Raw genomic sequence first — 27,013 nt, 5'->3', positions numbered from 1 at the left:
ATAGAAAATTTATAATAACAAATAATGCAAAAAATGCAATTAAGGTAAAAAAATGGTTAATGTCATTAAAGCTATAAAGCCTATAAAATGACTCATAATTTAAACCCAATAATTACGCCAAATTTAACCCAAGTAATTCATTACAAATGACAGATATGCAATTTCGAAGTACTTCAAATATCTTCTGGTAATACTAAGCTGATGCTGGCAGCATTTCTGTGATGCCAACTCAAAAATCAAATAAACAAAAAATCAAGGTACTGCACATGTTGTGAGCAGATAGCTAGGTTTCAGTAAGTGAAAGGTAATATCATTGCAAAGTTATAACCTTGTTCTTCAGTACTTATCAAACTTTTCAGGAACAGTGAAAGGAGCGCAGATGAACAGTATTGAGAAAATTTGCTGCAAACTTCTGAGTTTGGTACCCTACCATCCAAGGAATACAAATTTATAAAATGGCCCCTGAGACAGTGATAGTCTGCCTCATGAAAAATGTCAGTCATTATCAGAAGAACTAAGTGATATGAGTGACCACCATGGATGTCTTAGCCAGTATGATTTACTACTTTGTTTCAAATGAGGTTTTCAATCAGTAGTTTTATGTACTCAATGGGATGGATTTGTTTGTCTGTTTCCAGAGATGACTATTTGATAATGTTGCATTTTCTTTGGAGGGAGAAAAGAACAAAATGAAAGTCCATGTGTGGGTACATCTTTACAGAAAGCAAAGAAAGATTTCAGCTTACATCTTTTAGACATTATTTCTGGGTGCATTGTAGGCGTGGAATGACTGTTCACAATGGAAGACCTCCACTCATTGATGGGGCCAAAGTCTCCACAGAGGTGCTGATGGGGAAAATTAATTTACTGGAAAATGTCAGCTGTGCAGTAGCTTTAATCACTAAAAATGTTAAGTATATGCAGTTCCAACTCTAGATGGCCACACAGTTAATTGCTGAAATTTTGGGCAACTTGTGTCCACCTGAGAGTCCATCTCCCCACTGCGATGTAAGCTGTGGGCCTTGCTGGCGGCCATTGGTGTACACAAAGTGGGAGGAAAAACAGCAACCTGTGCCTTGTCTGGCGTCTGGCACCCTCACAGCCTGCCATGCAGATAACATCCGTCTGCTTGGTCCTGCTGCCATGACAACAAATGATGTCACACATACTCGCCTTATCGATTAACTTTGATCTTGTCACCACAACTCCTGAAGGGGATTGTTTTTGCTACCTTCTTCATGGCAGCAGTGCCATTTTTATCAATTTTAGCCTCAGATCTTTTTGGTCCTAAAACAGTTACATTTCTAACAAAACACGTGGGGTTATAAAGTGTGAAAGGACACTGGACCCAGTCACTTTGAGGAAGCTTTCTTTGACCCAGTTTGATGTGCGGGACGCACCAGGAACAGCAAATCCTAAATCAGGTTTGCATATCCTTTTACAGCCAAGACTGTCAAAAATGGCATTCAGATCCTCTGCAGTGAAGGAGAAATTGATCAGGGCACAGAAAGAGCATGAGAATTGTAAAAATCCTACATACTCCATGAAGAAACTGCTATTTGCAGACAGTCATTCACATGAGAAAAAAAGCTGTTGTTCCGGATCAAGAATTTTGATAGTTTCATATGTTTGCAATTCAAAGATCAAATGTCTTTATGGTTGAGATTTCTGGAACACAATACACTTGCTTTCAACAATAATTTGTGTTTTTCAGGCAACACTTTTGTTTTCCATTTGTGGTTTTTCAATAAAAACAGCAATACAAAATTAAATCAAGATTTGAATTTTGCTTTCATTGCAGAGGTAACAGTTCTAATTTGGATTTATGCAGTCTTGCAAGTCTGAAGGACAAATAAAAATGTTATATTTTCTTTTTCTCTCACATTGGCACTTTAGCTAAAGATGAATAAAATTAAATTATGTGAACAGACGCAGATGAAACTTAAAAGTATATCAGGATGTATGAATGGAACAAAGAGTGCTCTGAATGTACATACAGCTGGCTTCAACTGTCAGACAGAAACCTGCATAGCCCCTGTTGTCGGCTGGAACACATATTGTTTATACCTTCAAAGAGAAAATTTCTGTTTCAGCTGGGTCATATTCCTATGTTCATATGTTACAACATACCTTTGTGTGGAACATACGGTTATTCTTTTAAACCAATTAAGTGTTTGTCGACTGAGATTTAGACAAGCTTTAACATGCTTTTTTATAAAATTAGAGATGTCATATGGCGTTTATACTACAATGATGGACAATCCACATGTATGTCCTGCCAACCACTAGGCTGATGGGAAGGAGTTCAAAGTCCCCAAAACAAGTGGATACTAAACAAATACTCATGTTTGTGATTTTGTGAAGACGTTTCCATTTGTCAGGTGACCACATAAATGGAAGAAGCTTGCATTCCACAAAAATATCTGCTTTGCTGATCTCCTTTCAGTCAACATGCAAAGAGGATTTTTGCTTTGTTGATTGGATTCCATTGATATAAACAACCATTCCTGCCCTTTGAAGTACAACTTGCTATTTTGCTGAAAAGTTTATCTCGTAAAATTGAACAAGTACACAGAGATGAATATGGGTTATAAACACAAAATAGCGTTTATAGTTTATGGACTTTGACTTACCAAGCAAGTGAACGAAAATCAGTATGTAGTACCGATATACAGCACAACCCAATATACATAGACAATGGAACAACCTTTTGAAAGGTGCATTGTAAGAAGCAGCAAATATGTGTTCCCTTGGTGTGATAGGTCTCCCCTGTGATGTCTGACTTTCTTAGTGACCCCTCTCTTTCTCTTTCTCACACAGACACACACACACATCCCTTCATATAATGCACTTTTACAGCCCAGCTTTTTTTTTGCCTTGGTATAAAAAAACAGCAATAAATATTATTCAAAATACCTTTTAGGTACTGTATTTTGAGTTTAATATTGGTAGGTCAAGTGAGAGCTAACACATATGACTGTGTTGCACTCTCTTTTGAGTTATTAACAAAGCGGCTCTGCAGTGGGATGTATTCTGTGGCAGATGAATGAAAGACGGTGACTGAGGACAGATTGAATGCACAATGACAGGGGCGAAGAGTCAGTGTAACCCCAGTGTGTTTTGTCCTTTCAGTAAAGGATCGGAGCACTTTTAAGTTACTTTTATCATTTGTTCCACAATATTTAATGTTTTAAAAGACAAATAATGCCCCCCACCCCCCGAAAATATTAAAGGTTTAAAGTTGTCCCTCTACCCAGTCTCACAGGGGTTGTTGGAAAATTACTGTTATTTTGTTTTTGGACGAGTAAAGGTCACTCCTGTTTCACGAAGTCAAAGCAGAGGGGGGAAAAAAAATCAGACTTGTAAATACAGCAGCGTTCTGTTCTGGAGAGTGTTGCTATCTTTGACATTAAATGACAGCACTGCTCACAAAGCAGGAACAGTGCAGTGGAGCCTCGCTGTTTGTATCCTGGTGTGTCTTATGATGCATGAACCCTCAGACATTGAGGCTAATGCAAATGAGGGTCTAGAGACTAAAGGGAAAACCCAGGCCTTGCAGCCTGTCACTTGCTCTTCCTTTTAAAGGGGCCGCCAACAAATACACTATATACATTTTTTGAATGCATATATTTATAGAAACATTTGTACATATAAATGTTATAAAGCACAACGCATCGAGTTATCCTGTTGAGAAAGGTAAGTGAATAACATTTGAATTACATACATTATCTTTGTGGTTTTTCTCAAACCACAAGCTGCATAAATGATGAATATAATTTTGAGAAAAACAAAAAACAAACAGACGTATCCTATCACACCTTTTTTTTTTTTTTGGTGGCGCAAATGCGGTTGAGATTAACCTTACCCAGTCTCCCCTCACATTACAGATGGCATCACAGCGAATGAGAGTCCAGGAGATAACTTCACACTCTCAAACTGTCAGACAATTAATCACAGCTACAGCATGCCAACAATTTCCCAGCTCAAAACCCAACTGAATTAGTCTCAGCACCAAACAGTGATATTAGGCGCAGCAGTAAAATACCTCGCCTTCCCAAGCTGCTCCAAGCGGTCCTATTACAAATTGAAACGGAAACAACTAAATTGACACTTTCCCCATGACAACGAGGCCAATGTGAAACAAACACGAAGTGATGTTCTTTCAATTTGACCCTAGAATAACTGTTCTCCATTTCATTATATACCATAATGTTTGCCTATGAAATTACAATATGTGCTTTTTGAAACAGTCATAGCACTATATCTGTGGTTTTACATTGGTTGTTCTTGCCTCCTTTAATGTGGGTGAATTGTCATGCTTATTTCTAAGACAGAACATAGCGGCAGTCAGCCACGCCTACAGGTTTCCTTCAGACTGAATCTAATGTCTCTCACTTGAATGTAAACTCTATTGGGATTCTAAAGCACATGCCAATTTCAAATTACAGCCAGCATCTGGGAAGATCATAGCTCATAATAGTCACTGTGCATTCAGTGCAGATGGACATTCCAAGCATTAATTCTGCTTGATGTCATTGAAATGTACATCTATTTTGTGTGATTTAGAAGAGAAGAATAATGTGAATACTGCTCGTGGTTTGGTGGAAGCACAGTGTGCTAAATACACAAAGGCAGAAAAGAAACTGATACAAATGGCAGAGCCCGATGATTGATTACAATCTTGGTCATATTTTTTATCCTTGAATTTTGATCTTGTGTTTTCCCCTAACCTGCATATCTAATGCAATTCCTCTGGCTCCTACCTTCATGTTTTCACATGATAATTATGGTGTGGCTGCCCACTTCTTGTTCCGCTGGCTTTCAAAGGAAGAAATAATAAGCTACCTGCTTCCATTGTGCTGATCGCTTCTGACAGGCAGACGGCTTTCTGGCTTTTTTTGCCCTAAAAAGAACAGCTCAAAGATAAATGCAGTCTTTTCACTCCTGGCCTTTGCGAACCATAGCATTTGGCTGAACCTTTCAATCAGCACAGGGAATGAAAGGTCAGAGGAAGAGAGTGAGTCATGTTTGTTTAGATTGTACCGGAAAACATCTGCCAATCAGACGCTCAAATGCAGCAGACTGCCAACAAAACAGTCACAATTAAATGGGAAAATACATATGCACATATTAATGAGTGCATGAATAATTAGGGTTAGTCCCGTCAGGACTCACTGTGATTATTCCTACAGGCTGTGAACAAAATGGATGCTTGCCATTGCAGAATTCAAACAGAAAACTATAAAAGAATTGGAATAAAAGAGCAGCTCTGAGAATTCCAAGAACAGTTTGCTGCATTCAGGATGCTGAAGTCTTCATATTATATATTGTCCCTGATGAATAAATATATGAATGAGTGTAATGACAATACGGTAATATAAGAAATTGTTAGCAAAAATGTATCATATGTCACAAAGGTTATTCAAATTTCATTAATATACAATACTTGTATGTAATTTCTATTATGTTTATTATTTATTATTCATTGTTATTTATTATTTTTCTTTCTCTCTCTTATGTATATACAGTGTATATATATATATACACACACATACTGTAAACACTAAATACTGTTTACAATATACTGTATTTGCAAAAATAACATTAACAAAACCATCATCATAGGTGCACTCTGCATCGTTTTCTTTGGCAGTACAGAAAGAATTATGAGAAGGATGCATGTCTTGCAGTGCTGAAGTAGCTAGGTAGCTGTCCAGGCTAGGGTTGGGAGACTCATGGCTATCAACATGTTTTAATGCAGTGCACTGCAGATGCCAATTTCCTTTAAAGGTTTTATTGTCTCTCATTCAGACTGATCTCCAGGTTGCCAAATGTACACCTAATTTCATTCAACATCAAAACTTGAGCTCAGCCATGTGGAGGTAAACTGTGGAGAGTTTTGCCAGTGCAATCAGGACATTTTGTTTCCTTGATAACCCCATGCTTCCTTTGAACATCCTATAAACCTCCCAAATAAACACTCTGAGCATGCAGGACACAAGGGGCATAACCAGGCAGGGTGCACACAGCTATACCAGCACAGACACATGGTGTAACAATACCAGATCAATTTCAATCAAATGATTTGTCAAGCTCCTGAGAAGCTCAGTGGTTAAGGTGCTCACTCTAAACACAAGCTCAGCTCTATGGCCCAGGTTGGATCCCAGCCATGTCAACAGCCAATGATGACCAGGAGCCCAAGGCAAATAAATTGGCTTAGTTCTGCCGGGAACAGAGTTAGGTAGGTTGGCCAGGGTTTCCAAGTCTCACTACTCTCAGGCATGCTGTGATTCACCTGGCACCTGCAAGTTGCTCAGATCACATCAGTTGAATTAAGTCTATCCTACAATGACCGCCCACTTTGCTGTAGTGAGCTGTGATTTGCAGTCTAAAAAACAGCTATTGGCTACTTTTGAGTGTACCAGTGGACTGGATTAAAAACAGATGGAATAATTGTCAAATAAGTCTGTAGTTGTTTGAATAGCTATATATATGCGTGCGCACGTGTGTGTGTGTGTGTGCGCTATATATGTAACTGCATTATTTTTGTTGTGTTTTTATTTCACATTTGAATATGTCATCAGATTCTAGGTGTTTCTAAAGGTGTCCTCTCTGTTTATATCAACACTGAGAACATGCCTCACGCTGTCAATGTGAATCAGCTTAGCCCCACGACACCTGACAGGGTGACACTCTTTAAGCTGGGGTTCAATAACTGTGAACTTGGGCCCTGTTCGCTACAGCTCGATGCAGCATGTGTTTAGCCACAGGCACAATATTCCCATTTTTTTCCGTCTGTTCCTATTTATAGCCTGGATTCTGATGTTGCCAGTGGACCCGTCATCCCACAATCTTCCACTGTATATTCACAGGCCTTGTGAGAGGACTGGGTCGGAGCTGTCTCCTAAGCCAGTAATATCGCCGTTGAAATCATAGTGTGTAGCATAGGATTGATGGCGGCTAGCAATAGATAGGGTTAGTATTATGCCTGCTCCCGCGTCTCTCTAAGAGTCCTCTCCCAGTTGCTGTCAGGATGTATGCTGCTGTGCGCTCGTGGGCGTGAGGTGACTGCAGTCCCCTCGGTAAACAGCTCCCGTTTACCCCGGTGTCCGGAAGCAGCCGGATCGAGGAATGGGAAGAGAGTGATTGCAATCAGCCCTAATTCAAATGATTTACGTTTTAATAGATTGCTCATCAGCCCAGGCAGCGCCAGCTACGTGCGTTTTTGGATGCCAGTCAACATCTGCGAGGCAAAGAGGGACATTTTCTCTCTTCCTCTACAGACAGGGAAAGCTGATCTGTTCGGTGCAGTGATTGCTGCTCTGGATATTTAATCAGAATTCTTTCTTTGCATCCTAGAGCTGCTAGAAAAAAAAAATAGTGAAATGCCTCAGCGCCTTAATGAATGTTTTATAACCCATTGATATATCAAAGCCGCGTCCTATGTGTTTACAATGCTAAAAACATTGGATTTGCAACCAATCAGCTGCTGAGTTATGGCCATAAATAACATTTGCGTCATGATTGCTTACATAATATTACATACAATTTCTTAATCCTACCTAACATGCATAGTTCAAGATAGTTCTTATGTTGCACAGTAAAAGAACTATCACAATAAGCATAATAAGCGCATTCCAGTCTAATTTGCTTAAAGACTGCATAAATGCCACCCCCATGCATCTGAATTTCCTACCCCCAGTGCCTGCTCATAAAATTGGATTGACAATGAAAAATCAGAATACATTAGCTATGGGCTCTGGTGGAAGGCGTGCTGCATTAATAATTAAACACACACAAAGAAGACATGTGTGCATGTGTAATCATGGTAAATCCAAAACTGCAGGGTATATGTAAACACTCTTCCCATCTGCAGAGAATTTCAGAAAAGAGTATAAAGACACTGAGGCTCAGCAGAAAACTCCAATTGCAGGTGCTTCCGAGAGGAAATTCCAGAGCAGAAAGAATGTGAAATCTGTACGCTTCTGACTTACTTGAAAAGCCCCAAAAACAGCTCTGCTTTGAATTTCAAGGGTTTTTTTTATAGCTTTCTGCTCGTACATTACTGTAGTTCCCCCAAGTTATACTGTAGAATTGTGAATTGTTTGGCAATTTACATCTCTCTCACACACCCAAACACACATACAGGTACACAGGCTTCCAACTCCATGACTGCATGCTAGCAGTCCTCCTGACTGAAGGAGTGAAACACTGTGTCTCTACAATTGCAGAGAATGTATGGATCTTGGACTCACATGTCCTTTGATGCCTCCATGTGTAAAATGTTACATAAATAGACACATAAATCATTTGGAGTTATGTTCCCCTCCTGATCTCTTTCCACATTCCCATGAAGCAAACAAACTGCAGAATTAGCAGGAGTCACAATGTGTTTCATATTGACCATTGTCTGATTCCTTCTGAAAGCAGAATTTTTTGTTTTCAGGCCTGCACCTAAGTAAATAACTGTGACTTACTTTACAGAACTGAATGTCACAGAAAGGCATATATTGCTCATAACTGGTTATGGGGAGACTGTCTTTGATGTTTCTAAATGTGCTCTCCTTATATTTGATGGCAATGAAAATGGATTCTGACCATTTTCGGTTCACTTTCACGTTCTGTTTAATCTGTGTTTGCCCTCAATGGAGAGGAAAATGAAAGACAGGATCTGCTCTTGTGGCAGAAAGGCAAACGCGGTGATGCAGAGTGAAAAGGGCTCCGTTTTCCTCCGATGCAATGTAATAGAATTCTGCTTGAGGCAGTCGACGGGCACCCAGATGAAGCGGAGCATAAATGCCTCACAGCCCAATGGAGTTGAGAGAGGGGGGCTGGCCCATGGACAGTTCTGAGCCAATGAGAACACAGGCTGGTAGCCACGAGTGCCCGTGTGAATCCAGATCTTGCCTCAGAATGCCACATTACATTGAGTAAAAATATTTATAAGTCGGAATACAACAGAAAATATCACTGAAGATGTCACCACACTGCCAGGTTTGGAATCAATTCCTGAACTGATGGACTTAGTTTCCTGTATGAACTTGCTCTTTCACAGTCTAGGAATTGGTGTTGTAACATTGGCAACAGTCAAATGACTGAAATCAGAATTACACAGATGGAATAAATATGAAACTAGATCTATCATAGTATGAATAGAAATAGTGAAAAAAGGGAATTGAGTACAAAGTCTCACAGTGCAGTGAAGAAGTGCAAAGACAAGAACAAACCATTTAGCCCACTTAAGACTGTCATTCTGCCTATAGTTGAGAGTGTATCTAGGAGAATTAGGATAAATTCAATTTCAATTCAGTCAATTCAGGGAATTAACTGAAGTTTAGTTTGTTTATTGGAAATGAATTGCCCATCATCTTCCATGTAGATTCACAATTAATGAATTGAATTTCCATTTTCTCTCCAGTCCATTTCCTGAACTGAAATTCAACGAAATTTCAGAGTAACTCCTGAATTACCTTTAATTTCCACCAATGTTCTCTTGTTCTGCTGAGAGCTAATCTTTTACTCTACTCCTTATTTATCCTTTTAAAAATGTGAAAACCTCAGTAAAAACCCCCTGACTGTCCTTTTTTGAGACTAAAATTTTGACGTGTCTTGAGTTTTTCCTAGTCTTGTTGCCCCTCACTGGGCTTTTCTTATATTTTATTGTGTTGTGCCCAGAACTGGACATTCCATGGTTTGGCTATTATACAGTTCTAGCTCAATGTCTACATCCAGACTTGTGACTTGTGTAAGTTATTACATTTAGGTCCTCTTCATTTTGCACAACTCTAGTTTCACACTCTCCAATCTGTTAGCTTCTCAAAAGACCTTTTGGTCTACTTTATTTATTTTTTAACGCGGGCAATTAAATAGTTTGCTAACTTATCATAGAATATCAATATTTCATACACTAAACAGGGAGAACAGCTGGCAAAGACCTCTAGAAAGGTGCCATATAAAAGAGATGAGTTAAGGTAACACAGAAACTATGATCGGTAAGGTACCATGTAAACTTGACAAATTAATGAACAATACATGGCAGTTATGGTATAAGGCATGAGAGTTAAGCTAAAACTGAAACTATGATGGTTAAGGTAACACAAAAACTATGAAGGCATGGCATTTAAACTATTATAAAAGACAGAAAAACTAAGAGAGCTGAAATACTACAGTACTAAAGTTAAGGTTACAGAGAAATTATGAGTTTGTTGTCTCTTTTTTAACAGAGGGAGCAGAACGGTATGATATGGTATATATACTGTACTGGAATGTCTAAGGTATGCTACACATATAGCAAGAGGTTCACACAAGTGAAATTAGTTTGGAATGCACATACCAAAGATTATTAGAGCTCACAGCACTGCCATCTCCTGAATTCAGAAAGGAGGTGTTTCAAAGCAACTTAAACTAAATACAAGAAAGTCTTTATCTGCAGTTTCATGACTGGGTTGGAAAAAATAAATTAAAATACCCATCATTTTCAGTTCATTTTCAAAAGCAATTCAAAGCTACAATTTTGCCAGAGCAATTTCTTTGATAAATTAAAGGTACTGCTGGAGGAATTAAACCTAATTAACAGGCTAACTTAATCTTTCAGGTTTTATTATGTACCGGGGAAAGCGGTGAACCTGCCTTGCTCTGGCTTGTGTTTCTTTGTATACGTGTATGTTTTTGCAAAGACCAAAATAGAGCAGTTTTAATAACTTTGCTTTCCTAACACTTGTATAGTCCCTCTTGGTTACGAAGTTATTACACGTATAGCACTTCCTGCAGTGCAGCAGCACAGATTTTCATTTGTGAGACAGGGCTGAGCTGAGGCGTCTCTCGGCAGCCTAGCTGGGTTCATTAGGAGTGGAGGCGTTGGCAATTCTCTCCAGTCTGGGATGGCAGCCAGCCCCAGTATTATTTCAGGTGCTTCTCTTAGTGCAACCAGACCTGTGTGCACTGAGGATACATCGCTGGGTCCATACATAAAGGTCCTTTTCCGTAGGACCTGTGTTTGCTCATTTGTCCTTTTGAGGTGCTCTGCGCTCTTAGTCATCATTGACTTTCCCTTGTCTTGGTTCAGCACTAAATCAATTCCTTAAATGAACTAATAGTGAGTACAGCATAAGGCACATGGAGAACATGGGGAGAGAAAAGTGGGTTTCCACCACTGTTATGTTCCTCTGTGTACTGCAAACTAATGTAATAGTATTCAGTTCATTTAGTATTAGTATTCAGGTCATTTTCAAATCAAATGACCCCAATATAGTCATGGTGAAAATATACATACTACAGTCAATTAGCACAGTGAATATGTTTTTGAAAAACAGTAAAAATAGTCTAGAAAGTAAGACCAAGTATAGGAAGTAAAAATAATCTAAAAAGATAGCAAGGGCCTATGGGACATAAGAGTCTGGGTTCCAGGTTCACAAAATGACCTCCACTAATTTATCCAGCACAGGAACTGTTTAATGACATCTGAACAAATTACTCACCTCCATTTATGTTTGGGATGATAGTAATGCTGATATTGTTCAGCATTAGCAAGCTTGTCCATCTTGTCTACTTCCTGTACGTTTTGCCATTTCTCTAGACTTGACATATCGCTGTCTTAGCCAAATTCGCTCAATTGCCTCTGTACTGGGATTCCAATTTTGTTTTAAATGTTACTCAAAAGTGTGAAAGAATGTGAGCCTCATGGTTTCTGCATTAAAATGTATTATTTGAGAACAATGCTTTATTGTCATGTGCAGTGCTACTAACATGAAATCATAACTTTTTAAAAACTTTTTTTTTGAAAAAAGTTATCCGATATGTATTTCTTTCTTTTATAGCATGTCCTACTTCCTATTTAATCAGGGGAAGGCAATTTGGAGGGTACTGTAGATATTAAATATCCACACAGTATATGTACTGTATATTTTTTTACCACTCACAAAAGTCACCTTAATATTGTAGGTTTTTATTTGTTCAACTCATATTCTTTCAAAGAAGCCTCTCTTCAAAGTAGCTTATGAAATATTTGTACAAACAGCAAAGGTGGCAGGTGCAATTTAGTACTGGTCTCAGGAATCTTCGAAGCGGAGACGATCTCTATGCTTTAAAATAGTCACTGTGCTGAGACCAAGTATTAATGTGAGAGACTAAGGAGGGGTGACAGGTGAGTAACTTTCATAGGTTTGCCTTTCCAGCAATCGTGACAATCTTCACTACCCTCAGGTTATTACAAAGGCTCTTGTGCACCTACTAAAAATGCACGAAAAATAACAGAAGATGCAGCAATGATTTTGCTCTGCATATTAAAGTAAATATTAGAGGTGGAAAACCTTAGAGTGCCCTACCACATGAACCAGGAATGAAGTGTAAAGATACTAGATTATAATGTTGTATATTAACCGGGATCATTTTGAAAGTGTGCATTTTTAATGGGTCGAGTTGGAATGTATTTTGACCTACGGTCCATGGCAGCTATCATATAGATAGCTATAGACTGAATGTGCTGCAAACCTACAGTATGTCTGAGTGCAAGTAATTGCCATTTTGTGTATGTTATTCTTCACACTATAAGATCCAGTTGTGTTGGACAGTTTTGATACTGCCACATACATTTACTTCAAGTCTGCAGGATAAAATGTGTCCAAATTCTGTTTACTCATACTGCTTACTAAAACAGCGAAATTACTGAAAAAAGAGTCAGGCACACTTAACCTTTTAGATGATCAGTTAAAATTAGACTGAATCTATGCATCTACCAGTCACTGTCTTGGTGACAATAACTAAGAGCAAACAGAAGTAGTTTGTCCATGGTCCATGGTCCAAAGCTCAAGAAAATAAAACATAGATATTTATACACAAAAATCTTGTTTAGCCAGATGTCTGTGTGTACAGCTGATGCTAAGCCTTCTGAGAAGTCATTTTATGGTAACCACATTTTGTTAAGCATGTTGATAATGTTCACAACTTTCTGTGACAAAATGTTGTTTTAAGACTGCTCTTTTTGGAGAAAAAAGCAATAATCTCTGGTGACCTTGTTGATTGTGAAAAGTATTTGATGGTTCGGGGGGGTTGTGCTAAAATGTAATAAAAGGTCAAACACAAAAGCCGCAAGACCCGTCTGTCATTTTACAAATCACCTCACGGAAGACTGCCCCCATCAAACTTCCATTTACCACTGCTTCGCTATTGTAGTGAAAAGACCATTTCCAATCTAGCCTTCTATTCTTAGCCAGTAACAGAGGAACAATGTCTTATTTTGATAAATCACAAGACTGCCGGTTCATCCGTGTTGGGATCCGTCTCCCCTCTCCTCTCCCACTGTCCGACATTATTATTCTCGCACAAAGAAGGGCCTTGTCCTCACAAAGGAGCTGTGAGTTCCATCAGAATTAGACGCATTTGGCAAAGATGTGCCTACCTCATCTGGACTTTGAAAGACTGAAAAGGCCAAGGCTGACCTGCCATTGATTACACTCGCAACGTGCATGTTCTTCATGTTTACGAAATATGGATACAGGCAGGGCTAGGGCTGTTGGCAAGTGAGTACACTTCAGGTTCTGTGTGGGTCATATGACTTACCATGGGCACTGAGCCATTTTTGTCACTAACATCTATTGCAAGGGGGACCTTTGACAGGTCCAGGGAAAGATTGAGTTTGTGTGCTCTAAAAAATATCATTTAAGCGGGTGGACGCTGTGGGTACACAGTTCTTTGACACATGCAGTGAGGGTACTCACGGTCTATTAACCCTGCATGTATTGGGTCTGCATGGATCAGCGCAGCTCATATGAGTGCTTTGGAAACTGACATTAGAGGCATCTCAGCCTGTGGTTCAAATTACCTACATCTGCAAATGAGGTCAATGTGCACCTGTACTCTGAGAGAAACCAACTCTTCTGTTTTTCTAAAGCTGGACTGAGACCATTTTAAATGTGAAGTGCTGCTACATTGATTATGGATTTCCATTTCTTTTAGTAGAAATCACTTAGAAACTCATTATGAAGAAACTCCTCCAAAACCTGCTTGTGTCCAAGACATAACTGAGCACCACATTCCCCCGTAAACATAAAAAAGACACATATTGGCAACAATATTGAAAACAGCCTACCACCTTACTCAAGCAACTCACCTTAACCTTAGCCTACCACTTGCACAACATTCCAGCAGGCCGGCTGTGCTCATTACTCATTCAGCCATTAACATCGTTCTCTAATCCCCAGGCATTGACAGTAAGGGGTATTTCCAGTTATAACAGAGGAGAAAAAAAACTGCTCTAACCGTTGCTATCAATATGACAGGGTCAACCCTGCAGATTGATTCCACTGTAAGGCGGAGGGACTAGAGGGTTAATTAGTTTACCTCGCCCGAAGCAGGGCATGCTGGAAGTTCCGCGGCAGCGTTTCAGGCTGGCCTCCAAGGACATGTGGCAGGACAGCGGATGCTCGCACTTCGTGCCATCCCACCCTTCTTTGCAGTCGCACCTCCCGCAGTTGCACTGCCCGTGACCTTGAGTGCGCAGACAGAGGAGAGAGGGATTGACTGGCCTGAGGGCTGACAGACGGGGCGCGCAGACAAGGGGTGGGCTGAAGCAGCGCCTGTCAGTGGAGCTGCTAGGGGAACACCGTCGTTAAGTCTCACCTGGGTTAGTGAGGCTGCATTTGGTCTTTTGAGGCTTGTGGGCAACTGATGTGGCAATGGATGTGACCAAAGTAACTTGAAGTGAAGCTTAAAACAATACCTTTTTTTTGTTCTGTGAATAGCATGTTGCACTAACCATGCACAATACTAAATATAACATACTTTGTTGAGGTTTTGTCAATTTTTGTTATTTATGGCATTGTTATTGTCTATACAGATGTCCACCTCTAAAAAATGATTTTGAGGTTGGTATTGCTAAATGACACATCAAATAGAATGAAATTAAAATGAGCACCCTGGAACAAAAAGCAAATTATAAAACTGCAGCGGATATTTGCTGTTTCACATGTGAGAGCATTGTTTAGGGAGTCCATATTGGCTTTATAATTAGTGACAGGCAAATGGGTTTAAGTTTTGATGTAATCTGGGTTGTTTGTCTCCCAGTTGCCTTGCCTTAATGGCTGTCAGATGCTTCAGATGAAATAAATCTCATCACGAATACCATGTAATCATATTCCTAAACACTGATACCATTCTCCAGTGAAAGTCATAATTACATAACAAACACATGAAAACCAATGAAGGTGCTGAATGATTTATCTTACTACACTCTTTCTTTTGTAAGTCAGCACAGTGTTTCTGCTCATGGAGGACCATGGCAGTTGTTTAAGAAAGTAATGGTTTCAGTACTGTGTTTTATAAATGGTTTACTTCTTTCCAAATTCAATAAAGTCCAGAGAAGGAATTGCTGATTTTGATAATTCAATAAGGTTGTTCTCTGGAATTGTAATGTTTCCACCGCGAAAACACTCCACCCATCCCTCTTTGTCGGCTTGTGAATGAGGAATAAATTCAAGATCACTGGAGCTTCAAGAAAATAACCAAACAGGGATAGAACTGTTACATCTGCTTCTAATAGACTGAAACATTATTTAGCTGTAAAAATGTCCCATTTTATTTTAATAGAACTGTTATGTGTATTATGGGGATGGTGGATACATAATTCAGCATATCAAACTAATTATAAGACACTGCAGAGCAAATAATCAATGAGATACAAATGTAATGGATATATAAACAGGAGTACATTTGTGTATTTATACCAGTTTTATGACATGCAATTTTTAGCATATCGACAAAATGACTACTAAATGGTTGGATTCACAGTGTCTCCCTGTCTCTTCAGCAATGCAATGAGAAAGGACAGCAGCCCCACCTTACCGGAGCAGAAGTCGTCGGAGTATCTGTCATAGGTGGAGTGGCAGCTCCTCTCGTCACACTCACAGGTGTCCCCGTGAATGTCCCCCCAGTCACCTGAGGGATCCACGTCATAGCAAGTGCACTCACCACAGACGCAGGTCCCTGCGGACACACATGGCCATCCATCACGGAATCAGCCCTAAGGCAGTGCCTCTACGGTTCACCATGTCACTCTGAACTCGTAAGTACAGTACGGCTAGGTTATTGGCATATTCTGCTTACAACTTACATACCTAAGTAGATTTCACATCATCCCACAGATATGATTACAGAAACCTGAAAAATACAGAATCGCCTTCTCAGTCAATTTGAACTGAGGACGGAATACAGGGCTGAAGAAAGCTGTTTGTTAAAGGTCATGCTGGTTGTTGTATACTACTTACTTACATTAGATACACTTTCATTAGTAAAACTACAGTTGTTCATTAACCAGTAAAACATCCAGTGAGTAAACTGTTTTGGTGAAGGCTACAGAACATCACTTGCAGTGAATACTTTATATGAAAACAAACAGGTTGAGAGAGAGAGGAAGGGAGGTCTGTTTTTTCGGATGAGACGTTAGACCAAGTGACTGACTCACTATGGCACTTCTCACGATGACATCCACATTTTCCTAGCCATAATCTCCAGATCTTTCCTTCTAATTATCCCCCAGTTTTGTGCTGTAAATAAATCCTGGTTTCTAAAAAAAAAATCCTGGTTTCCACTAAAAATGATGTATGATAAGTGTTCTGGCACAAGATGGGTGGTATGTGTCACCCAGGTGGCAGAATGCACAATGGTGGAAAGTGATGAGTTCCAAGCACTCTGTAAAGCATTTAGAGGGGAAAGGTGCTACACAAATGCAATTCATTCTCATCTCTCTTTTTTTTTAACACCAGCGTCACAGTGCTGACAGGCCTGTGAAAGAAAGGGTTCCACCATTTGTGCATGTTGACAATGAATATTGTTGGATGTCTCTTTCCTGTCATGGGTTTTTATAGCATCACTTTTGCGTAGCATCAAATGTGTGAAATAATTTGTTGTTTTTTGCAAGTAATACACAAGTAGTCAATATCGACACCATTTAATCTAACTTCTGAAGAGATTATTGGGCAGGATTTCTTTTGAGAACACATACAGGCAGTCTGCTTCAGATTTAAAAAAAGCTGTACTTCCACTGAACAATAAATCAAACTGTGCAGTAAAGCAACCGCTATATGTTAACCTTTAGTTGCATGTTGGAATGGTTTCTCCCATTGAAATACTCTATAGAGGGCCTGCTATTATGGCCAGATGTATAAAGCGAGAAGCTGAACATTGTGTGCTTTTAGAGAGGGTTGTGGCCAGGGCTGTCTTGTCTGGCAACAGCAAGAGGGGTTTTTTCCTCCTGCTAGGTTCATCGTGATTGGGCATAGGCTGTGGAGTGAAATAATTGCAGAAATGTTGAAGTGGGAGGTGGATTTCCCCCGAGGTGGCCGCAAAGCCAATATGCGGCCTGAGGCACACAGCTGATGAGATGGGGTCGGCTTGGGGAGGACAGACAGACAGATGAATGATGTAGAGTTAATCTAGAAGGTAAATGGCCAGGCTAGTGCAGAGACAGTCCCACTCATGTCAGGAGTTAGGGGCAGAACTCAACCCCCATGGAGGCCACTTAAGCCTGCCGAATTAAAGCCCAGTGACGGCTGAATGCAGTCAGAAGTAATCCTGTATTCTCCCATCGTCACCAACTGGAAAGGGGTGGGGGGTTCCACACAGTGGAGGTGGCCAGCTGGCCAGGGTATTCCACACCCCTGAGATCTGGGAAACACCAGCTCTCCTCTTTGTGAGGGCTGTGGATTTGTGCCTGTTATCTCCCTCCCAGTTTCTGAAGTGAAATATTCTGTTTTTATTCTAAATTTTGTATTGTATCCAAGTCATGCATTGTAAGTTGCACTGGATATGGGTCTCAGCAAAATGACATAACAATAACAGTTGCAGTAACAATAGCAGGACAACAATAATCTATTGTGAATTTTTCCTGTTTTAAAGTCCACATTGCCCAACAAATTCAGTCAACATTAATAGCTTCATTCCTTCATATTCAATCACAGAGGAAAAGAGTTGAGATACAGGTTTATTTGTGGAATTCATCTACAGTGGGACATTTTACTGGTTCGCCTTCAAGCAAGCATCCTTTGTTCCTTCAAGTGTCAGTTGATTGAATAAACTGAAAATGACAAAACCATGACAGCATTACAATAGCGCGTGATTTTAGGTAATCAAATTCAATTCAAATCAGCAATTTCATTCTGTTCGGTGTGCTTCCGCAATCACTCTTCGCGAATGTGCAGCCTTCCCCTTTAAACTTCACGCTGTCTGTTCTAACCTCCCACACGCCGATTTGGTGAAGAAAGAAAGCCTCCGTTTACTGCGCCCCAGTGATTCAGGCTTGCAGGGATACCTGCGGCTCAGGAAAGTGGGCACCTTCCTCAAGTGGAACGCAATCCTGTTGATTAGTTAGGCACTGCGGGCAGTCCATAAATCGTGCTCGCCACATTTTGGGGTGGGGGGGGGGTCTGTCAGAATATACAGTGTGTTCAGCTCACAGCGTGTGTGAGGAGTTGCACGCGAAAACCATGCTGCAAATGACAGCGCCAGCCCTGTTTGGTTTCAATCACAGGTATAGATGATAAACTACAGCCTCACCTCTGCAGCAAAAGCCAATAAAAAGGAGACATTGGATTTGTGTTTACTCTGAGAGAGCTAAACACTTGACCACTCATTAGGAATCGAGCTCTGCGGTCAAGCTCAGATCATGTACCACTTACAGTACAAGTCCTCCACCAATTTGCCCATAATTAATATTAGAGTGCTTCCTGAAAGCTCCCAGGGTAATTTCAGGCATTGGGTTTTTTGCCGGCTTTCCAAGCACTCATGAATTTCATTGGGGATATACAAGATGAGGGTTTTTCCATCTTTTTTTTTCTCTCTTCATTCCCAGTAATGGTTTGGGAGCAGAGCCAAAGGTACACCATTTTCATTTGTACCTGTCAGTTTGGGTAAGTCAGACTGTAAGAGGCTGAAATGAGGTTCACTCCCCTTGTTAGGCACACATAGTTTCCTGGGAGATCCCCCTTCAACCCTGACGCGTTTCCTGAAACGCTCACTTTCAAAGTATCATTGGCCCAATTAATATGACAGGATGGTAAGAGAGCACCGCTGGGAGGAGGGCATGGTGTTATTGAATTAAACATATTGATACAGGCTTGATGAAAGATAATACATTTGGCACAAATGTCTTTTTTTTCTTTCTTAGTGACACGCTGCATCTGCATTTAAAGTGCTTTTTAAGACAGACCTCGGTTGCTGCAGATCTTGCCATCTGGAGATGTGCACCGCTTCTTGCTCTCCCATGGGCTGATGTCACACTGGAATTCGCATTTGTCGCCATGCCAACCAGCCTCGCAGTAACAGTTTCCACAGTAACACTTTCCGTTGCCTGAAACCAGAGCACATTCAGAAGGAGCAGATGACTTAACCATTTTCGTGGCTCCTATAAGGCTTTTCAGCAAAGTCCCTCACCCTTTCTGCCCATTACTACAGACTTCAGAACACAGACAGTTTGTAGGTTAAACGCATAACGGCTTATTACTGAAGGATTAAATATGCCCACTGCTTAGTGCGCATTAACTGCACATTCAATTACAGTTAATATAGAACACATTCAGGCTTTATTAATTTAATCTTTGGAAACATTTTAATTACTTTTTTCCCTAAATGAACCATAGGAAGAAATATAATGCCCTTTTTAATGAAATCACCAACTAGCCCATTATTTTCTGCTTAATTAAGGAGAGTTGGCAGTGAGTGAAAAACCTTGAGGGAGCAGCATGTGAGTATCTACCACCTACAGGTGAACCAACCAGGGTCATCCTGATTGAGTGTCCAATTAAAATGTTCCTAATACACACTTTGTTTTAAAACTTGCACTGTCCATATGTATATGCATATGTATGTGTATGTATATGTCTGTGTGTACATGTGTATGTATATTCATATTAATATGCATATGCATATGCACATGGAATATAACATGAGGGTTTTGTCATAAAAAGGATTTTGTTGAAATTGCCAACAGCACCCATTAGTGAGGAGGGTGTCAGACCCAAAGCAGAATCAGTGAATGGTATTTGTGCAGGGTGTAGTGTGGCAAAGTCATATTCAGTCACATCAATATCAGTGGGCAAAGTCAACAAAATAAGATAAACAGGCTTGTCAAATTAATAGTATAATGTATATTAAAATGCAAATTTCCAGACTGCTACAAAGATCCCATAATATTGCTGTAATGGGGTGGCAGTGTGGAATGGTGTAGACCTGTAAACAGAAAGATTCAGGTTTTAATCCTAAATCTGATACCGCTGTTGTACCCGTGAGCAAGGTGCTTAAGCCAAATTGCTACAGCAAATATCCAGCTGTCTAAATGGATCATTTCAAAATGTAAGCTGGATAAAGCCATTTGGTAATGCATAAATAACAAGACCTCACCCACAGTGTGGAACAGGTGGACGTAGTATGTCATGTGAAGACACAGGGAAAGGAATTCAGCCATGGGGTTTTGAAAGGGTGGGGGGGGGGCGTACCTCCACACACCTCTCCGGTCTCGTCGTCCAGGCATTCGCTGTCGTCACACTCACAGAACTGGCCGCTGATGAGTCCCCTGCCGTTGGGGTTGTGGCACATGCAGCTGCCACAGTGACAGGAGCCTGTGGGATGGCCACATCGACGTCTGAAAGTACCCATACAGGCCCAGTGCGCTGTCACCGTGGCTACTGTCCCCTGCAACCAACGCCATAGAGTCCCCCCACCCCCACATGCCACACATCTGCACACCAGCTGTGTCCTAACCCCTCCCCGCCCCACAGACATCAGTCCCACGCTGTGAGTCACAGAGGCTGGAGACAGCAGCCATTGCAGTTATCTCCAGGTGGGCGTCCTAGCTTTCAGTCCCACAGACACTTTTATTCAGACAATCTAGTCAGCATTATCTACTGTCGTAATTACACTTCATCATTATTTATACTTTTGGGTATGAAGATAACATGTAGTGCTGGTGATAACATGCAGACACTGGTGAATTACTGCTGATGTAAAAACAATAATATGATGTATGATGTAATTAATAAATAACGTAATATAGATAAGAATAATAAAAGACACGTTTCTGACCTGCATTAGAACATATCACTCCTTGAGGATTTCGGCAGAGTTCTTTACTTCTCCTGCTTGAAAGGTTACAGTCCTCCTGGTATTGGCAGGCCTCTCCAAACCAGTTGTCTTCACATGTGCACTTCCCACAGTCACAGGTGCCGTGACCTGATAGAGGAAAATCAACAGACTGCAAAATAAGGAAAGCAGAGAAATAACTAGCATGTAGGTGTATTTATTGTTTGTGTCAAGTGTGAAGCAATGCTGAGAACGGAGGCAGAGTCACAACATGAGCTCAAAATGTAATAATGCACAGCACAAATCCTGAGAAAATTGAGGCCATCTTTTGAGCTGTGGAGTGAGGCAGTGAAAGGAATGTGTTTTTGGTGTGGGTCACGGCCTGCGGTTACGGTGGTTTGGACCAGGGAACAACCGTGAAGGTCAGCACGGTCTGTGCACACTTCCCACTCATTACTACCTCCCCAGCGAGTGCCTCCGTATGTGTGTGTGTGTGTGTGTATGTATGGAGGGGTTCCTGCTGTTTTATGAGCCTCTCTCTCTACTGGAAGGGCACATTTTGGAAAGACCAGGGGCCAGGGGGAATACTTCGGTATATCTCCCAGCACAGCAGGACAATCACTGCAACCCTCTGGTCTGTTCCAACCAGATTTACAGCACCACAACCGGAGGACCCTCTGCTTTCCTATTCAATTAATCCACTGTAATGTATGTATTATACCATCCAGGCTGTTGCAGATTAAGGGGATTTTAAATTTTGCACACTTCCTCCTATTTTTAAACAATATTTAAATCCGCCCCGTTTAAAACAAAATACAAGGGAGGTTTAAAGCCTCTCTGTGACATGGTTTATAGAGACTCGCTGCTCTAGCCAAGAAATGCTCAGTATGCAAACCAGGGCTTGTGTAACAGAGGAATGAAAAGGACAGAGTAACAGGCTTAAACGCTTCTGACACCACAAAACACTCAATTCACAGACAAAAGTTATTTAATCGGTAATCAGAAAGGTTGCAGCAATCTTGCGGTAAGCTCTGCTCAGTCTGTCATGATCAGGTTATGTAATGTGACAACGATGAACAGAGACAAAGGAGAATATATTTATACTTTCATTTTTACTGGCCATGACTTTTATGAATCTGCGCTGATAGATACACAAATTGCTGCTTTCATGGTGCGTGGTTGGGGCGAGACTTTAAGTGAACTTGAAAATGAAGTCAAGTAAGAGATACCCATGCAGTCAAAATTGGCCTCATCCTCACACTGATGTATTCTGAGACAGGTGCTCTGATGTTTTGAAATCTATCAATGTCAATATAAATTTTAAAACATTATGGGTCAATTCTAAGTGTACAGATATAGTTCTTTATTTTTTTCCAAAGTTCAATCTGTCAGAAAAGAAGTGACAGCTGCTTATTTGAGAATCACACACCTGTGCATGTGGCATAAAGGAGAATCAACCTTAATTTCGACCAGTGATATGCAAAGGAGGGAAGCGGGATTTTTTGTTATTTAAATGCTCTGAATGGGATGTAGGTGTACTGTTGATACAGTCTCCCTCAAAATTGACTGAGCTCAATTCTTCATTACTATTTATCCCCAGGTGTCATTCCGGCCCACGCTGGGCAGCGTTTGAAATTCAAAGGATGATCTGAAATTCAACACGGTGTGAGATTTGTTTAAAAATAAAGACAGTGATGACAAGGAGGCAGACGGGGTAATAGCACCTTGTTGCAGATGTCAGTTTGCACATGCCTCGCCGTGCTGTCGTTTCAACAACGAGGTTAGTCCATACAGAAGTCTCAATTTGCCGCACTATATGAAGAGCTAAGGGGTACATCCATCAAAACCGGCCCAGACGTCAGCTCATTTTTTTGCTTGTTTTTTTGTCTTGTGTGGCCCCTCAGGTGATTGAGATGCAACGTGCATTAAACACATTGTCTTCCAAGAGATAACGTAGTGCCTACGCTGATCTGTCTGAGAGTTTGCAGAGGACTCACAGGAAGTAGTAGTTTGACTTCAATACAATGTTGCCTGAAGGTAAATAGTTCTTGTTACTTTAGTCACTGCGCTCCACTATGCAATGTCAATAGCAAATATTTCCTCTTTTTGTGTCAGCAACTCCTGTAAAGGTGACATTCTGCAGGATGAAGCCACTGCTTTCATGTGTGTGCTTTACATGTGGCAGTATGGTTGCCAGATTCTGCATTTGCACAGTAATACTCAGAGTTATAGAATGATTTCTAAGTAGAGGCAGTAAAATATATGATTTTACACAGGTTCCACTCCAGCCTATGAACAAGAACACGGCCATTAAATGACCTGTGCATATTTTATTTTATTTAACTTTGCATGTGTGCTTTTGACTGAAGAATACAGTTTACTGTATGTGTAACAAGAAGGATACATATTGTGATACTTGAAAAGGCCATATGTGCTACCACATGCTTTTATTTTGCTAGGTTTTGAGACACAGTTCAGAGTAAATTTGACCTCTTGCATTGCTAGTCTGGAAAGCTTGAATCGGAACTGATTCAGTTCCCACAGATGTACAGTATTTCAGTGCATACTGTTCTGTTTCAATTCCAACTGCACATCCTTCCTCCTGCAGATCTGAAACAAATATAAAATGATAATGTCAAAGCAACAGACTTCAAAATGTTTAATATATTTTCCACTAAATCCTTTTTTAAAAGAGGTGGTTTATGCAGGCCTTAAGATGCAGCCTCATCCAGGAGATGATTCTGTGAGCTCCCCGCTAGCCTACAACACTCTACTCAGAGTCAGTTCCACTATACTGTCAAAAGATGCAAAAGATGAATTAATAAGGAAGACATAATGGGAAGCCAATTCCCATGGGGAAAAAGGACAACAATAAACACATATATGGAGATATTATATGTAATGTTCTTACATCTTCACTGGAGGATTTAGATATAAGCTCACATTATCATACTTATGCCACAACTACAAAATAGTTTGCCAGAGATCTTAAAATGAGATATGTGTAATAATACCTGAATTATTTCATGAAAAACAGCATGCACTTCATAACAGGGTCTTCACACCAACTACAAATAAATTAAGCAGAAGCTGATATTTACAATGATGAATGATCAATTATTACATCTGTAAAGGGTGGTGGTTGACTATGGCAGTCAGTCCTGTGCCCTTCCTATGGACACTCCTGTACATGGTTGGTAATTGTCAACATCTTTCTAAATAAAATATGCAGCCAATAGTCACTTGGAAGTTTCCAGTGTCCAAACTGACACTGTAGTCAGCTGTGATTCCAGTTTTCCTCAAAAATAAATTAATAAAACAAAACAAAACAAACCCTGGAGGAGCACAACTGTTGCTTTGGAATGCAAAACTGAGAAATCACAACATTCTGAGCAGCTACTGTCAACGGAAACAAGAAAGATTTCCCTCTCAGATTTCTGTCTCTGTATTAATCCCAGGAAATCCATTTATAGTCACTTGGCACATGTTGGCACCACAGTCTAATGCAATCACATGCTGTGGAGATTTTCTGAATAAAACACGTCTTCTTTATGTGCAATATTAAAACAAAATGAAAAACTTTGCTGCAGACAAATATATTGAATCAGTTTCAACATTTCTGACACAGTTGAGCATAACAGATTGGCTGCAATATTAATGTTTATAACAGACATTGGATGCAGTAGTTGCAGTAAGGCACAGAGCACATTTTCCATTGATATGCAGCTATGCGACCTCCTCCGTTTCCCTAAAATATGCCTGACCTTAACGTTTGTCTTCCCAGGATATTCAGATGACAGATTCCATCAACACTCTTGTATTTTTGATCTAAAAAAACATTTGTCGCTCTCAGATATATGCAATATAACTGTGACCTTTCCCTGTCAAATAAAGGCCATTTTTCTTGACTTCTTTTATCATAAAAAACCTACCATTATTATTTAGTACCTACTGCTTTTACTTATCCCTGTTACATGTCATGGGGCTAATCAATATTCATTCTCTCTTTTTATTCTTTCTCTTATAACATTTCATTGGTTTTCATGACTCAAAAAATGCAAACATCATGAGACATAAATTTCTATGGGTGCTGACAAATGAAACTGAATTTATGCAGCAATGCATTTGGCCAGAACTCCACAGACTCTACTTCTTCAATCATCCCCTCTCCTCTCATCCATCTTGTTAACTTGATGTCCACTTCATGGGCCATCCATCAGCATGTAATGATATCCATGTTCTGTTGTTGTATTTATTATTGAAATGCCCTAGGTGCTTGTTGTAAACTTTCAGATATTGTTCATTCCGTACAGCTGAGGGATCCATACCACCATCTGCAATACTGTTATACATTTAAACAAGCATTTAAACAAGTTTTGTCTTTCTTAATATTTTTATGTAAGCCATTGCTGAATTTGTGAAGGCTTACTTGTTATTACACAATTACACAATAAACGTTAACAACTAATTATATAGAAGTTATACTGTATATGGTCCTAATCCCTGTGATTCTACTGTGGCCTAATCTAACATGCCATAGTTTAGCATCAAGGTTGCTATTCATTAAGAGATAAGGAAACTGCACCATCAAACATTGATTTTATATACACTATAGTATATTTCTTGTTATTTCTTTGATTAAAAGACAGGGGCATCAAGACAAAAACCACAACTAAACCGTTAACATTTTATTAGTTGTGCTTTCTTTTGATGAACTGACTTCCATCTGGTCCATACTATTGATTTCTAATTCCAAATTCCAAATCAGGATGAATTCAGGTATAAAAGGTACCCTTCATTTAAAAGCAACCTGCAGTTACAGTTCCAAACTTTTCGTCCAACTACAAGACAATCAAAAAAAAAAGAATTAGTCACAGCAGCATAGCTGTATGTTATGGAAAATGCATATTTCTTCCTAACAACCTGCCTGTGTTAATGAACATATTCCTTAAGGCTACATCTCAAAACAATTTACATTTTCTTAACCACAAAATCACTCAGCATTACTGATGACTGTGGAATTATGAATAGCTATTGTACTTTATCTGGTTTGTAACAGGAAAAATGGCTACAGCCTCAAGGTACTCAGACTCTTGTTAAATAAAAAAGGAATTTCTCATTCAGAGAATCAAATGTCTTGCTTAAGAGAGATATGCTCAACTCTAGCAGTATCCCAACAAAATCTTAAGCAATCAGCTTGGAGATCCGTTTTCATCTTGTCTCTGTACAGCTTTGTCAGACGATTTAAGTGATGAAAAATCAAACAAACACTATAAAAAATCATTTTCTTGCAACAACGCTGTTCTTATTACAAGATTGTTTATCTTAAAATAAGAATGTGCATGGTTTATTTTCTGACTTTCCCTTCTTACATGCCATCCATGTCACTCAACTGAGAATAATAAACGCAACAAAAATACATAAACATAGACACGCAAAGAGAACCTGACTGCAAGACCAATGTTCACGGAATGGAAAGTGTTCAACCCATAGAGTTTTATCTATGCTTTATTGGTGTGCAAATAGCCAAAACAATGTTTGCTGTTACGGTGGAAAGGAAGGGTCTGCACTCCACAGAACGGAATATAACCAGGACACAACCAACATGTGACAGCCTGAACCTTCAGAAGGTGCTTGTAAGCGACAAATTCATACCCTGTTTTGTGGGAGTACAGGTCTTTGCTTTGGAATAGAGTAATAGACTGATATGCAACACTCAAGTTAGCATTTGAAGCAGCTATACAGAGGGCTGGAGGAGTGGAAGCAAGTAGTGTAAATAGCCAAACATTCAGCAGCATGGATAAAGTAAGTTAAACATTGCTAATCCTCAACATCCACAGATTGCAGAAGACTTTATACCCAGAAATAACTATTTAGGCTGGATAGCAACCTGATGCACAGTGACAGACATCTTGACAAATTAATTGGGTGTCTTCGATCTCGGAGA

At 39.9% G+C, this 27,013-nt stretch overlaps 1 protein-coding gene across 2 annotated transcripts in view; it reads right to left on the bottom strand.

The window, feature by feature from the left end:
• itgbl1 (integrin, beta-like 1) overlaps window positions 1-27,013 on the bottom strand; it is a 64,986-nt gene that overhangs the window by 24,308 nt on the left and 13,665 nt on the right. For both annotated transcript variants that reach the window (XM_036541375.1, XM_036541376.1), the window contains exons 3-7: window positions 21,070-21,216; window positions 20,484-20,606; window positions 19,199-19,339; window positions 15,838-15,978; window positions 14,338-14,484 (exon numbers count right to left, since the gene is read on the bottom strand). In XM_036541375.1, the coding sequence (XP_036397268.1) occupies window positions 14,338-14,484; window positions 15,838-15,978; window positions 19,199-19,339; window positions 20,484-20,606; window positions 21,070-21,216 (699 nt within the window). The remainder of the gene's footprint in view (window positions 1-14,337; window positions 14,485-15,837; window positions 15,979-19,198; window positions 19,340-20,483; window positions 20,607-21,069; window positions 21,217-27,013) is intronic.

Source organism: Megalops cyprinoides, chromosome 11 (assembly GCF_013368585.1).
Source record: "Megalops cyprinoides isolate fMegCyp1 chromosome 11, fMegCyp1.pri, whole genome shotgun sequence".
Lineage (NCBI taxonomy): Eukaryota > Metazoa > Chordata > Actinopteri > Elopiformes > Megalopidae > Megalops > Megalops cyprinoides.
Note: the sequence above shows the minus strand (reverse complement) of the source record. Positions and strands in the feature narration are given on the sequence as shown.